The sequence below is a fragment of the Camelus ferus genome, chromosome 17 (assembly GCF_009834535.1).
Source record: "Camelus ferus isolate YT-003-E chromosome 17, BCGSAC_Cfer_1.0, whole genome shotgun sequence".
Lineage (NCBI taxonomy): Eukaryota > Metazoa > Chordata > Mammalia > Artiodactyla > Camelidae > Camelus > Camelus ferus.
In genome coordinates, this window is record NC_045712.1 from 41,760,580 (window position 1) to 41,776,301 (window position 15,722).

At 38.9% G+C, this 15,722-nt stretch overlaps 1 protein-coding gene across 2 annotated transcripts in view; it reads right to left on the minus strand.

Moving 5' to 3' along the window:
- The window catches only part of WDR48 (WD repeat domain 48), a 38,351-nt gene that overhangs the window by 7,327 nt on the left and 15,302 nt on the right, over positions 1-15,722 (minus strand). For both annotated transcript variants that reach the window (XM_032459186.1, XM_032459185.1), the window contains exons 6-15: positions 15,417-15,505; positions 14,919-15,020; positions 10,726-10,950; positions 8,977-9,051; positions 7,984-8,086; positions 7,047-7,144; positions 5,825-5,932; positions 5,417-5,513; positions 2,695-2,790; positions 421-526 (exon numbers count right to left, since the gene is read on the minus strand). In XM_032459186.1, coding sequence (XP_032315077.1) covers positions 421-526; positions 2,695-2,790; positions 5,417-5,513; positions 5,825-5,932; positions 7,047-7,144; positions 7,984-8,086; positions 8,977-9,051; positions 10,726-10,950; positions 14,919-15,020; positions 15,417-15,505 — 1,099 coding nt within the window. The remainder of the gene's footprint in view (positions 1-420; positions 527-2,694; positions 2,791-5,416; positions 5,514-5,824; positions 5,933-7,046; positions 7,145-7,983; positions 8,087-8,976; positions 9,052-10,725; positions 10,951-14,918; positions 15,021-15,416; positions 15,506-15,722) is intronic.

Sequence of the window (15,722 nt, forward strand, 5' to 3'; positions counted from 1 at the left end):
AGCTCTTGCCTGCAGGGCCTCACAAGGACTGCCTCGCACCTCAGGCTGGTCTACCGTTGGGCACAACAGTTCCCAGGAGCAGCCCAACCCATCTTACCTGGCCCAGCCTGAGGGAAATTATCTACTCTGATGCTGTCCTGTGGGTGGGGACTTCTGGTGATTCTATCTTTTCCCTGACCCTGGCAGTTATGCTGGCTGTGAAAAAATGAGTTTCTTGCAGTAACTGCTAAGAAGCTGCTTTGAGGCAAGGTTCAATTAGAATGTGACCCAACAGCATCAGACACTTAACTGTTTCATGAAGCTAAAAATGCTTCCAAACCCCTGACACCCCTAGAAGTTGATGATAAACAATGTGTAACATCTGCTTGAATCAATACTTCTTGGCAAACAGGATGCATTCTTAGCCTTCATGACCCATACCTGAACAGGGTGCGACCTCCAGCTTCACCGAAGATCACAGGGGTGTGTGGGGGCACTTGAAAATAGCCATTTCCCTTCTGAACTCGGTTCTCCTGCTCCCCATTTACTAGGAAAAGGTACAGATGGTGTCAGTACCCAGAGTTAGTGCTAAAAACACAGATTCTAAATATTTTGTTTCCACAGAGTTCAACCACTGCAAGATTTTTAAAATCAAAAGCCCTGTAAGTCAGCCAGAGTCAGAAACAAAGGCCAAAAAAAAAAAAAAAAAAAAGCTGAATTCCTGAAAATAAGAAATACTGTAACTTGCGATGTACCTCTTAAGAAATGACTACATTTTAGAGGATTTTAATAGAAGAGATCAATGTTTGAGATTTGAAACAAAAACATAACCATTTCAGCCACAGGGATGTCTAGGGCAGCCTCTTTATAAACGATGATCTGCTTCTTTTGGGGCGGTCGGTGGGGGGAGTTGCATCAAATACCAAGCTCAGAAAAGTTTCTTGTGCCAGAAAAAAAAAATTGTGTTTACTGGCAGCCATAACTAATGGCAGAGGTGTCAGTAAAAAATAAAAATCTCAAAGCAGTCATTATCTCATTTTTACTGTTCTGTAGATTTCATTCCACTCTGCTGCCTTTGTAATCTCGTGAACCAAGTGCAGGGGACCCCCCAACTCAAGCACCAATTTGTTCACATTTCCCTAATGAATCTGGAAACAACCTCACTGTCTGAAATCCCTCCTACAGCACTCTCAGAACCTCTCTCATAGCACCAACCCTCTCATCTCAATGCTTGATGTAAGCGGCCCTTTGCCCAACTGGAAAGCCAGTCTCTGAAGGATGGGGTCCTTGCCCATTTATCTTTTTTACCCCCACCTGCAACTCACTACAGGACTCTGAATACTTGAGCAGCTCATCAAGTACAATCTAAGCAACTCTTGAGTATCCACTGAGTACGGGGCAGGAGTAGCAGATTACTGGACAGGTACAGCATGTGGTGTCCTGAACTCTGCCTGGGATCTTGGGTGGGCCCTGCCCTGCCTTTACTACGGCAGTTTGATTTTAAGGATGATTTGGGGTTTCCCGTGACTTCTTCCTTATTCCCTGAACCAAAGCCTGGATCCAAGAGGTGCTGTTTTTTGATTATTTAATCTATTGGCTACTTGGGCCTCTGAGGGCACCCTGTCATGTTACAGATGGAGAAAAACAAACCAAGAACAGGAAATGACATGCCCATAGCTATACAGCTGATAAATGGCAGAGCCCATACCAGAATCTAGCCCTCTCAATCCTCTGTGAAGAGACCTTACCATTGAGTTTCTCTGGCTCACAGTCTGCAGTACAATTCTGAAGGGAAATGAGGTGGGCCAGGTGACATAAAAGAAAAGCCATCATGGGAGGGGTCAGTGCTCTCTCTCTGAGATCAGGAGACTGGCTTTCAAAGAGCCATGTCATCCTTGCAAAAGAGATTTCAACTACAAAAATCATTATGGATGAATCAGTCAGCCAGAACAAAGTCTCTGGCAGGAGGTCCTTGTCACTGTCACAGGTGGGCAATCAATCTTCAGCAGAATAAGTCCTCGGTGGGTGGGACTCAAGGACTCTTCAACCAGCTGTAGGTAACATATGACTTCTGAACTTTTAAGTTTTTTCCCCCCCGTTCTTTAATCAAACTGAGCCAAACTCATACGTTCAAAATTCTCCTCTGCTGCCCAGAGAAAGGTACTGCCACTGCCTGTGGTACACACAGCTTTTGAATGTCCTCAATGACATGAATTCTTTATACATACTCATTTACTTACCCTGACAATTCTGAGTTGGGGATCTGATTTTTTGAAACATTCAGAGCCAACATCAGGTAGATTATAGAGTAGGTGATATCTACATTTCAGGCCAATGTGAAGTATGACCACACAAGGACAAATCATGGCTTTCTGATGCAGCTCGTTAGCTAGCCTGGAGGTAAATCCAGCAGGTCCACCTTTGGAATAAGCTGGCTAAGCTGCCTTCTTCTAAGGACAAAGGTCATCTGAATACACAAGGTTTATTCTATACGTCCTGTGTAGTCTCACTAATTAAAAGCTCTCTTGGAATCTCAGTCAAGACTGGATGTATAGTTCTTACTTTAGGAAGGGAGGGCTTAATAAACTGGAAACACCACAAATACTATGTCACACTTAGCAAATGCTTAAAAATTTTTTAAACATTCTCAGGATAATAATAAACATTACTTCTAAGTAATTTTTAAATCAATTATTGTGATATAAAAACACGAACCATGGTTTACTTCATTTTCTTCTTCGTCCATTGGATTCACATGTGTTCTAGGCCAATATTCTAGAAGTGCCTGGAGTAGAAGTCCACCTAAGTTCACTGCAAAAGAGTTATTAAAAAAAGGAAAGGAATGGAAAAAAGAATTATTAGCTTTAACCTAAAAATAGAGGGAAAGAAATAAAAATTAAAAGTTTCCACATACTCTTTTTTGCGGGGGTGTAATTAGGTTTATTTATTTATTTATTTTACTGGAGGTACTAGGGATTGAACCCAGGACCTCGTGCATGCTAAGCATGCTCTCTACCACTTAAGCTATACCATCCCTCTAAAAGTTTCACGTATTCTGATGTTACGTTCTTAACCCAATGCCAATGATGTTTAAAAGACTTCAGAGATTTTATGTTTATTAAATTTTATCTTAGAATGTTTAAAGCAGTGATAACATGGAGCAAACATATATTCCATTTGGTTGTTCAGATGTAGTCATTATTTAAAAATGAACAAACAAAAATAGCAATTATATTCTTTAAAGAGCTATTTCCATATAAAGCCACTAAACTACATTTATATACATCAGGTATTTCTACATGCTACATTCTTAGAATACAGATCAAAGACATAATTGACAAAATAAAGTAGACTCTTAAGAAGACAAGTCTCTTCTCACTGCACACAAAAATTAACTCAACATGAATTAAAGACTTGGATGTAAGACCCGAAACCACAAAACTCCTAGAAGAAAATGTGGATGGTAAGCTTGCTGACATTGGTCTTGACAATGGTTTTTTTGGATCTTAAACCAAAGGCAAAAGCAATGAAGGCAAAAATAAACAAGGAGGACTACATCAAACTAAAAAGCTTCTGCACAGCAAAGGAAATCATCAAGAAAATGAAAAGGCAGCTTACTGAATGGGAGAAAATATTTGCAAATCATTTATCTAAGAAGGGTTATAATATCCAAAATATATAAAGAACTCCTACAACTCAATAGCAAAAAACTTACAAATCCAATTAAAAAACAGGCAGAAGATCTGAATAGACATTTTTCCAAAGAAGACAAACAGATAGATAGCCAACAGGTACATGAAAAGATGCTCAACATCACTAATCACCAGGGAAACGCAAATCAAAACCACAATGAGATATTCCCTCACACCTGTTAGAATGGCTTTTATCAAAGAGGTAAGAAATAACGAATGTTGGAGAGTATGTGGAGAAAAGGGAATCTGTTGCACTGTTGATGGGAATGTAAACTGGTGCAGCCACTGTGGAAAACAGTATGGTGGATCCTCAAAAATAAAACTATCATATAATCTAGTAATTCCACTTCTGAGTATTTATCTAAAGAAAATGAGAACACTAATTCAAAATACTATATACACCTCCATGTTCACTGCAGCATAATTTATAATAACCAAGATATTAGAAACAACCTTATTGTCTACTGATGGATGAATGGATAAAGAAAATGTCACACACAGAGAGAAATATTATTCACTTATAAAAAAGAATGAAGTCTTGCCATGTGTGACAGTAGGGATGAACCTTAAAGGTACTATGTTAAGTGAAATAAGTCGATGTTAGAAAGACAAGTATCATATGATCTCACTTATATGTGGAATCTAAAAGCAAAAAAAGCAAAAAAAAAAAAACCCAGAAAAACTCAAGCTCATAGATATAGAGACCAGATTGATGTCTGCCAGAGATGGGGCCTAGGGTGATTGGCAAAATGGGTGAAGGGGGTCAAAAGGTACAAACTTTCAGTTATAAAATAGATAAGTCAGGGGGATGTAATATACAGCATGGGTGACCATAGTTAATAACACTATATTGCATATTTGAAAGTTGCTAAGAGAGTAAATCATAAAAATTCTCATCAAGAAAAAAAAATTTTCCTAACTATATATGGTAATGAATGCTAACTAGACTTACTGTAGTGATTATTTTGCAATATATACAAATACTGAATCATTATGTTGTACATCTGAAACTAGCACATATCAATTACACTTCAATACATTTTTTTTTAAATTGGGGAAACTATTTTCCAGCTTCACTTTTCTTAACTGAACAGATTTCCAGAGTGGTTTAAGGGTAGAAAGTTTGCTGCATATTTAATTGTTAAAGGTAAATCATGATTGTGAGAAAAATAAAGATCCCCAAAACATTTAAAATGGAATAGTATTTTCCATTTCCATATGAGAGAATATATGGATTTCTTTCCCCACCCCACCCCCAACTATGACTCCAAGTATGGCCACTTGAGCTCTATGTGGAACCCTTAGGCTCCAACATCCAGGTAGAGAAACACTAAAAGAGAGAGAGAAACACTAAAAGAGAGAGAGAAACACAAAGTGATGGCCCGCACAAGATTTACTAAATAACCGTGGCAAATTTTAATTATGTACAAGGACACAGTTAAGTGAAGAGAAAAGAGACCCAGACTCTATTTCTTTGCATTTTTCCATAAACCATATACGTATAGAGAGGAGCACTGGGGAAGAAGGAAACAGTTGAGGGGTTGGCTCTCTGTAGGCTGGAGGAAGCAGAATTAGGACTACTTCCCTTTTTCTGTCTTGAGAGAATATATAGATTTCTTGAAAAATGATTTTTTTAAACCCCAAATATTATTTAAAAAAAAAAAAGATGAACACATAGCAAAAAAAACAGCAAAGATACACCTTCTGTTTTGGAAGGAGGAAGTGAAGGAAGGACACAAACTCACACTTTGGATCTGAGCCATCGGGGCTGCTGAAGCCAGCATCTTTTGCAGAAACCCAAGCAGCAAAACAGTCACTCTCATCCAAAGTAATTGTCAACATCTATCAAGAGAAAAAATTGTTAGTGGCATTCCATTTGAATACATCCTTGAAATAAGTCTCTAAACCCCCCTTATTTATTTGTACTATTTGACTGAAGTGCGAAGCCACAGATTCAGAACCAAAATGTGTTTCATGTGATTCAATGCAACTACAATTTAATCTATTGGGATACAAAGAGGCATTAAAACTGCATAAGATTTTTTTCCTTTCACACCTAAATGTAGGTCTGTGTAACTATTAATACTTGATTATGAGCTATATTAGAAATTTTCAACTACCCCAAACTGCACAAGTATCAATTGCTAACTTACCCCAGTTTTTAAGTCTACTGAGAACCAATTTGGTACGTATACCATCTTAAATCTTTTCTTAATTTCATCTTCAAAATCCACTTTACCCAGATCTTCAACTTTACATGCCTGTACATCAAAAAGAAAGTAAGATAATTATCAATATTAAGTGGTCTACTGATTTGATTCTGACTTAGCTACTCAAAATTTTATAGATCTGTCTAAATAATATGGACTCTAAAATACATTTTAAGAAGAATGTGGTCAAATATTTTTATCTTAAAGCATTTACCCTCAAATAACTACCTCCTATTAAAGTTTTAAATTAAACACAAAATGTTCTTTTTTTGGAAACTGTAATTTTGCTGAAATTGATATACCACATGTATCTGGAAGCAAAAAAATCTTCAAGGAATAAATAACAATTTCTAAGCACTTTAAGAGAATTGTGACGCTACCTTCAGACAACAGCTATAACATAGGCAGCAATTTTAAGTTTCTCTTTCTTGACCATTGTAATCTTTCTTATTCATTCCCTAAATATGTATGCTTCCCAAAAGTACGCCATGAACTTTTCTTGGTGCCACAGAACATTTCCAATCCCAGTACATCTCAATCTTGAACTGTATCACAGAATGCTCCCTCCACCTCTTCATCCTAACAGCAACCTGGCTCTTTCCTGATGGTCCTACCTCGTTAGTCATCTTCTCAAAGGGTGACTTTGTATACTTATTCTTCCTTCATCCCCCAAATATCTGGCAACGTCTAGAGACGTTTTTGGTTGTCACAAATTAAGTGGGAGGCGGGGATGAAGGTGGTTACTTGTATCTACGGGGTACAGGCTAAGCGATGTTCCTAAACATTCTACAATGCACAGAACAAACCCCGCTCCCCTCTCCTACCCACAACAAGGACTTATCAGGCCTAAAATGTCAATAGTGTCAAGGATGACAGACTCCGACATATTCATTTTAAGGGAAGGCAGCATAACACAGTTTTATAATACACTAAATAGAGAACATGGTTCCATTCAAATTCTAGGTAACTAAAAAGATAAACTACGTTCTCATCTAATATTCACATAAAAAAGTATCCACCCCAAAATTAGGCTGCAATTAAATCTTTATATATTTACTATCCTGGTTATTATACACACACACATATACAACACACACAAATTACAATAAAAAATAAAGGGATATATAATCCAGTAACCTATATTTAATTACAAAAAGATACTCACCTTCAGTACATCCCAATATGCCACATTATTATTGGTGTCTTTGGTTAATATATGCCTCTTATCATTAAGAATGTGACACTGAATAATACTAGCACCCCCTAAAAAAAAAAATCCACACAATTAGCAAACCAATCCTACACTTAACATTAGTGCAGTACTGTGAATTTAACTGGCATGTAACAGAATGTAAACCATACTAGCCTCCAGAAAGAAGGTAAATCAGAAGACTATATAATTATATCTAAGTTATATATATATATAAAATAATAATATATATTTTTATATATATATAAAAATTTAATATATATAAAAATTATGTCTAAGGCAATTGACTCTTTACTTCAAGGGACTACAAGTAGAAAATTGTTAAGGGCAAACAGTTTTATCCACTGAAAAAAGTCCAAATGATGACAGGAAATCTCTGAATAGTCCCATCTCTTACCAGTTTTTGCTTTCTATCTTCCTTCTCTTTTTTCCTTCTCATTTATGTCTACTAAATGGACATCCTGTCCTAAATGCACTGACATCTAACTACAGATAAATGTGTCATTCAATACTCTAATTCCAGACTGTGACATTGAAGTCAGAGCTGCCACTCCCAGTTGTAACGTGCAGAATTCTAGGACCAGATCTGACCCTTTCTGGTTGTGCCAAAAGACAACATCAAACTTTACACCTTTTACAAAGACTTTTACCAAGACCATGATTATCCTAATGCTGGGCAAAAAGGTTAACTCAAGAAAGCTCAACTTTTAAAGTCACTAAAAAGCATTAAAATTTTTTTTCTTCTATTAAAAATATACCAATATACTATTAGTCTTTTGTTGACATCAGAATTACACTTAAAAGAAGGTCATCTCCTTTATTTTTGTCAGTCTCTTAGTAACTATAATTAACCTCGATAAAAGGTACAATCCCTCCCAATACCCTTACTTACCTTTAATAACCTGGTCAGACTGTGTACAAAGGGGTGTTATAGGATTTGTACAGTCGTTGTCATAATCTCCAGAGGCTCTAAAATTATGAATTCCCTTCAATATCTAAAGGAATAAAATTAATTATTTAATCATTATATACTTTATAAGCTTTGCCAATTTGTTCAAAGTGGCAAGAAAAACAAAGAACAAATGAGAAAAACCCAACAATAACAACATTAATCAAAAAAATAGTCACAAAGTACAACTATCTACCGTGATTGAAAAAATATAAAAAAATATTAAAAAGGGAATATTGTCTTTTTGGAGAGAACACTAGGCATTCTTTCAGGTAAAGCTATATTTATCTCAAACTGGCACAATGAAATTTAGAGAGGATATATAGCTTTTCTTTTAATTACAGGTACAGAGAAAGACAACCTGATTGGTATATAAACAGAAATGAATGCAAACACTTTCTCTTCTGCTTTTCATAAGAAGTCTGTTAAGCAAGAAAATGTAAAATCTTTAAGATTTAAAAATTAATAGTACTTTTGATGACTTCTCTCTATTTCTATCCCTGTTCTTTATGCTACGAAGAAAAAGGAAATGAATTTGAAAAAACAATTTTCTGCTTTCTCTTATGTTTAGAAAAACAGAATCCTAATGAGTCTCCCTGCCGTGCTGGTACTCGGCCTGCCTCTTTTCAAATGCAGCTTCGTGAGGTCAGAAGCTGTACTAGTCTTCGCTGGCTTTATCAAGGAACAGTGCCTATTGTGAGCACATCAAACGTATATCTTGGCTCCTGACAAAGAAGTCAGAAGCTGCATTTTGACTAAGACCTTAATTTTTGTACAATTCTTAGGATTATACCTGCATTCGCTGGGGCTTTTAGATCTTTGCCACAGCCCAAAACCACGCTGAAAGTCAGGCTTATACTGAGCATTTGCCACTGGTACCTAGCAGGCCTGTCATAACAAACCATGTTTAAAATCCTCTGCTAGTGGTTCACTTACCCATTTATTTACTGTAGACTTCGTTGTTGCGACCCAGATTGCAGGAGGGGGATCAGCTGATCTATCAAGCTCCATCTGAAACAAACCACAAAAATACTGCTTTGTGGAATATTCGCTCTTTGACATTTGTGTGTTGACTATACCATGGCATGTGTTAACAGCCAGGGATGCACAGAAAAATGAGAGTCTCTTTGCTAAAGGAACTCATGGCCATATAAACGTGTAATAGAGGTGACTTTTACCAAAGACAGTAGCTTAGAGTTTTAAGAGTGGTTAATTTAAGGGTTCTAAATGGGTACAGTGAAAAGGATGACTTACCATAACTTTTTGGCTTTGCCATCCTTTTGTTTTGTTTTTATGCTTTTAGTAACAAGGAAATATGTTTCTTTTTTCTTTGAAAATGTTTGTAGCAAAAAAGAAAGAAAGAAAAAAACCCCCTCAAAACCCAAAACCATTCTAACAATAAAGCAAAAGTAAAAAGTACCAATAAAATTCACCCCCCCTACCTTGTCTCAGGAACACAGCTGCACCCTGTAGACAGTTTATTATGTCCTCCTGTATTTTTAATATACTATCAATATAAAATATACATATACCCATGTATATATCACACAGATGGAATCACTCTGCACTTGCCCACCATTCCTCCTGCAACAGGAAACTGCAGGTTTGGAGACATGGGGACAGGGCTGAACCACTGGCAAGAAGGAATCCTCTTCAGTTCAAAGGGATGTTCCTTGTAACATGGTTATGTCTATGCTAAATTCTTCTAGTCTTTTTCTCCACAACCAAGAGATCCTGGCAGCTGCAGGAGTCAAGACACAGTGTTTCTCCGCCACACTTATCTCTCCCCACCAGCGTGCTTCCTGCACACATGCTGTGTCTGTGTGACTGCAAGCTTCAACTCTCCTGTTTCTCTAAAGGATTATTGCTTGCGTCTATTAGGTTGTGTCATCTCTTTTAAATAACTTACTTGGCCAAGTTTATGTGAGCTCTTAGACCACAGGCATCCTCTCAATGCCTCATTTGACCTCCACTCCCCTTTAGCCCTTCCTTCTACACTGTGGTCTGGGTTTCAGATGTCACTTAGTTTCGTAAATGATGGGTATCTGCAGTTGTTTCTTGCTTTCCTTGTTTTCAGATGATTTCTGAGAAGAGTGAATACCGCTGTCTTCATGCCTCCATTTTAAATCTGGAAATCTCCTCACTGTTGTTTTAATGTACAGTTCTGTGGATATCAGTGAGACTGAACATCTCGTCAGATGATGACTGGCCAAGTTTTAGTCTAGGCTTCATTTTTAGGAAGTGTCAACATGGATGGCTTCTCAAGTACCCTTTTACCCACCTCCCAGGACTACTGTGAGGCAGCAGTGGTTTGGAATATGAACCAGCTCGTTCTCCCTTCTTCAGGAGCAGTCCTTCACATCCTCTTGAGGCAGTGGACACATTTCTGCTTTGCTGTCTGCTCACAGACACCTGAACTCCTCACACTCCTGCTCTAAGGCCAGGTTAGGAGAGCCAGGGAGCTCAGGAACACTGTGGGGCCACCTCACTAGGATTTGCCAGTGGGGGAGCCATCCATCCCTGATGTACCCAAGAAGTCAACATTTCTTCTACAGGTGACTAATAATTATGTTAAAGTATCTCTCTTACAACCCCACAGTTGACTTGTGTTTTTAATATTGATTTAGCTGTATTTGGCTAGCACATGTAACAATCTTAATTGTAAAACTAAAATATATGACATACCTTGAGAACTGGTGCTTTTTCTTCACAAATCAGCACCCGAATGTCAGGGTTTCTTAGGTCTGTACAATAAATCTTCCTGTCCCTTCCTCCAGAGTAAACGTGTGTGAAGGCGTCATTGACCTGCAGAGCCCAAACACCTTCGTCATGGACTCGGTACGTTGCTATACATCTCTGCTGGCCAAGGGACCAAAGGCGAATTGTCCCATCAGAACTGCCAGAAAGGCACTGGGAACAAAGAAAGCTAAGGTTAGAAACCTGCCCAGAAGTTCCTGCTTTCTTGTGTTTTGCACTTGGCTTCTCTCTTGACTCCATGTCGTTAACACAGCTCTAACAACCTGTACTCCTGCCTCCGATAAAGATTTCTGACAAGCATGTACCACAGACTGAAATGACCAAAGGCAACAGCGTAGGCTCAAGGAGGGGAAACCTCTGAGCCAACCTCCTTTATCCTCTGTATCTGGCCACCAGCAGCATCAGCATCCCTTGGGAACATTTTAAAAATGTAAATTCCTGGGTTCCATTCCAGACCTATTGAGGCAGAAACTCTGGCAGGGGTCCAGCAATCTGTGGAGATTCTGACACTCTCTCCAGGTATGCCAAGTCTGACAGGCAGTGCACTAGGCCACAAACCTTCTGGAGCTCTGAGTCACAACTCTGTCTCATTCCCTCCCTCACGGCTCTGGATTCCTGATGGCCTGCCAGGTCTCTTAGGTTACTGACAAAAGCCAAAAGCAAAATCCAGGCTTACCACTCACTCTCTGTGACCTTGAGTACTTCCCATATAAGCCTCAAGTTCAACATCCATTAGTACAAAGCGTGGACCCTCAGCATTCAGAGTTAACCCTGACAATTTTGACAGCTTCTACAGGCTCAGCAGCGTTAACTACATGGAAGTCTCTGGCTCACAGTCAGGACTGAGCACACTGTGAGTCTGACAGAGACAGACGGAATCCGCCACCCCACATTCACATTCAGCATACCTGGTGTTCCCTACCAGTTACTCTGGTGACTTGAAGAAGAGGACAAAAACTTATTTCTTTGGGGAAAACATGGCCCCGAGGAGAAAGCAACTGGTGTTGGCATATGAAATTAAGTGGGCAAAGATTTTCAAAGGAGAGAAGACAGTTGAGGGGTTTGGAGATCTGGACAGTGTTTGAACAGATGAGGCCTTCAGGAATATTAAGGATTTACTGGCCTGCTCTGTGACTTGAAGGTGCCTTCAAAACTCTGGCCATGTTTAATTAAACAAACACTTACTAACAGACTCCACCACAAGCTGTCAGGATCATCAGTGTTTTAATCACCTATTACAACTAGTTCACAAGAGAACCAAGAGACTAACCAATGAAGAATCTGTCAGGAGTAAGGTCACAATCAGATCTTCATCATGTGTGCAGGAGCACTGTGGCAGGCTGATGGGGAGAAGGCAGGAGCTCTCCATTCCAGGAAGAGATGCTACTCTGCGGTGGCAAAGCTATGAGTAAAGCTATGCTCACTCAGACCCTAGACCATGTAGCTACAGGGAGTAGGGTCTGAGAACTTTAGAACAAGGAAGGCAAAGATGATGGGCTGGAAGTCCTCACAGCCTGGGTGACTTGCAACAATACAGAGCTAAGTCCCAAACCCAGAATACATAGCTGAAAGTGGATGAAGAAACACAGAGTATATCAGAGTTCTGTATCAATATTGATACAGAACACAAAATAACCTTTGATGGTAGTCAGTATTCTAAGACTGCTAAAAATCAGGCCCACAAATAGATGGTAATCACTTTTAAAACATAATGTTGGCGAACATCTTCGCAGCATTTGGTAGTATAGTTGAAGTATGTGTCTATTTTATAGGCTTTCTAGTGCCTGATATTCTGTAGGAGCTAGAGGAATCATGAAAACATTTCCCACCCCCTCCACCCTTCCACTGGATAAACGTGAAGACCCCTTCATTATGGGGTGGCTTTTGGGACTAAGACAGAATGCCCTAAAAGGTTCTGCTAAGTCATATGTAGGGGAACAGACTCTACAGCCTGATCAGGTGCTCTGTGTTTCTGCCAACAGAGATGAGTGGTACCAGGGTATTGGGGCCAGGATGCTGTCAATGTACACAAAGTGTTTGGGATGGTCACTCATACACGACTGTAAATGCCAATAGTGAGCAGCCCAGTGGGCAAATCAGGGGCAAGGAGTGGCCTAATGCTTAGAGACCCCCAGACCCAAAGCTAGGATCAGCAGGACTTGTCCCACCAAGGAAAATATTGTGAGTGACACACAAGGACGTGACTGACTCAGGGCAAGATGGTAGGTTGCTCCAGCTCCTCTAGCAACAGCCCAAGCAGGTACTGGCTCAGCCCGGTAAAGCTGGCACCAAGCAAAACAACTACAACGGTGACAGACCTCAAAGAGTAGGATTTGCTAAATATCTTACTACGACAAAGGAAGTGAGGCAATAGGCTGACACCCATGGGATTCACTGGCCTATTATACATATCTGATCACAAGTCAGATACGATGCCATCAGAGACCCTACATGAGAAGCTTGCAGGCAACTCTGCAGGATGCAATATATACTCTGGCCCAGTAACTGATAACTATCTCTTCTGTATTACAAGACTTTCAGAATAAGTAAGTAAAAATTTCTTTCTCCCTCCTCTCTTTTTCCCAATTGAGTAGTTACTATTTTCTTGATCAATTCCCTAATGTAAAAATGCCCTGTTATTATTGGTGGTTAAATTTACATTTAGTCTCTAGTTGCCAGTAGGGAAAATGAATGGAGGAGGAAACAGAGGAGGAAAAAGGTAAAAGCATATTCATAATTGTATGTACAGGAAACAAGGCATGGAGTGTAGCAGACAGGAGGAGATTTAAGAAAGCCCACCAGGCCCACAGCTCACTTCTGGAAACCATCTTGTCTACAGCCCCTTCTTAAGGGCAGTCCCATGGAGATGGTATGACACAGATCAACCCTGGACACAGCTAACAGAATATGGCATGGATGACCATCTCATGTGCAGTGTAGCAGCTACTACAAAACAGTGAGGAACTGACTGCACTGGGCTTTTTAGACTCAAATGAAAATGCTGCTGCAAGGAAACTCAGGAGATTTAGAAAATGCTGTGGCTTACAGATAAGAATATACCTCTTACTTCCACTCCTCTCACCAACCATACTAACTAAATACTATGATTCCCACTTTGCAGATGAGCAATCTATGGACAAGTAAAGAAGAGTCCTCTCCTCAAGGCCACACAATACATTAACATCAAGACCCGCCCACATCTCCAAAGACCCCTATGGGCATCTTTAAGCCTCTCTGCCTGGTTCTGAGAAATGATTTCCTTCCTTTAGCTAGTTTTTCAAACTTTCCTTTCACCTCTGGAGACAAAGGCTTCTCTAACTCATGTGTGAGGCAATTTCCATGCTGTACTTTCCACAGGAGTAACGGGCTGACAGCGTTTTTCATCTCATCACATCCCTACCCTCCTTCTTCTAACCCCATCACAATCAATTCCAAGTATCCCTGTCCTATGAAAAGAATGGCAGGGGCACATGTTAGAGGTGTGTCATAACATTAAATGGTGCTCAGTTTTTGTTTTTTATTATCTACACTGATGAAAGATAATTTTGTCTACTGCTACACAACAGATAGAACTGTGATTTATAATTCACAAATTACGTGGCCAACAGAGTGCTAATACATGTTCAAACATGACTTGAATGTTTTTCTTTGAAATGTTGGCTCTAAGTACTGTTTTAGACAACTAAACTTATAGACCATATCTACATAGTCAACAGACAAGATCTGCCCCGAAACCAGACCCACTGAGGAAATCTTCCATTTACTACACTGCCAGAAAGCACTCAATACCAGTTTCCTTCTGCTTTACACAAAGGAACATTTTAAATTATTTTAGTCCATACATATCATAATTGCACATACTCACCTGCATAAAGAATTATTCTTAGGAAATTCCTTATTTTAGGAAATTCCTTTGTTTAAAAGTGATGTAAACAGAGTAATTTCAAAATGTGGATTATTATATGTGCAACTGAGTATTTTAAGGATTTAAAAATTAGACCACAGTTTATGTGTGGCTTTTGGTTCAATCAACTGTGCAGCAATATAGAAAGTGGGGGAATTTCTGCCATATTAAATTTTTGACAAGGTCAGTAGGTAAGTGCTCATTTAACACTGCCTACCTGTGTGCCATCTCTGTTCAACAGCAATGCTTTCACATTATCTGTGTGCCCTTTCAGCTTCATCAGTTTTGCACATGTTCTTGGATCCCATACTCTTAACACCTGTGAGTTTTAACAAAGTATCACACAAACTGAGCATATACATGATCAAATTTAAATAACAGATGGCTTTTATAAATCAAATGACAACTATTAGACTCTGAAAGGGAAGTAATACTTCTGCCAATAGACAGTGTCCAAGGCTCCTAACTTTTTCAGGTAGGAAGAAGCGTTTTTAATGTCCAAAAATGCACAGGCCACCCCTCCACGCCATCCTCCACACCCATCACCACACATGACAGTAATTATACAGTTGTACTCTCATTTGTTCAAATGAAACCTTTCTTTTAGCATCTACCAAGCAAAAACACTGTCTATATATTTTATAATTACATAGATCAAACTATTTTGGTTTCTTTGTTTTCTAGTGTTAAAATACACCCTTTAAGCTCCTCTTACCTTCTCAGTGGACCCTGATACAATGATTGTTCCCAGTTGATTCATTGCCAGGCTATAAATGGAATCTTTGTTTCCACTTAAAGAAGAAGCTATTAAAAATAAATGGAGCTAAATGTTAAAGTCATCAGCTGCTGAGCAGCTAGTCAGCACAAACTGTAAGTTTATTATTTGATTTAGAAAATCTTATCTTTCTGAGTATTTCTAAGGAAAAGAAATCTATCTATAATGGGGATAATTCTAGATAATATTATTGTTAACCAAACTTACATCTCTTCTGGATTTGAGAATACACATGTGCTCAATAAA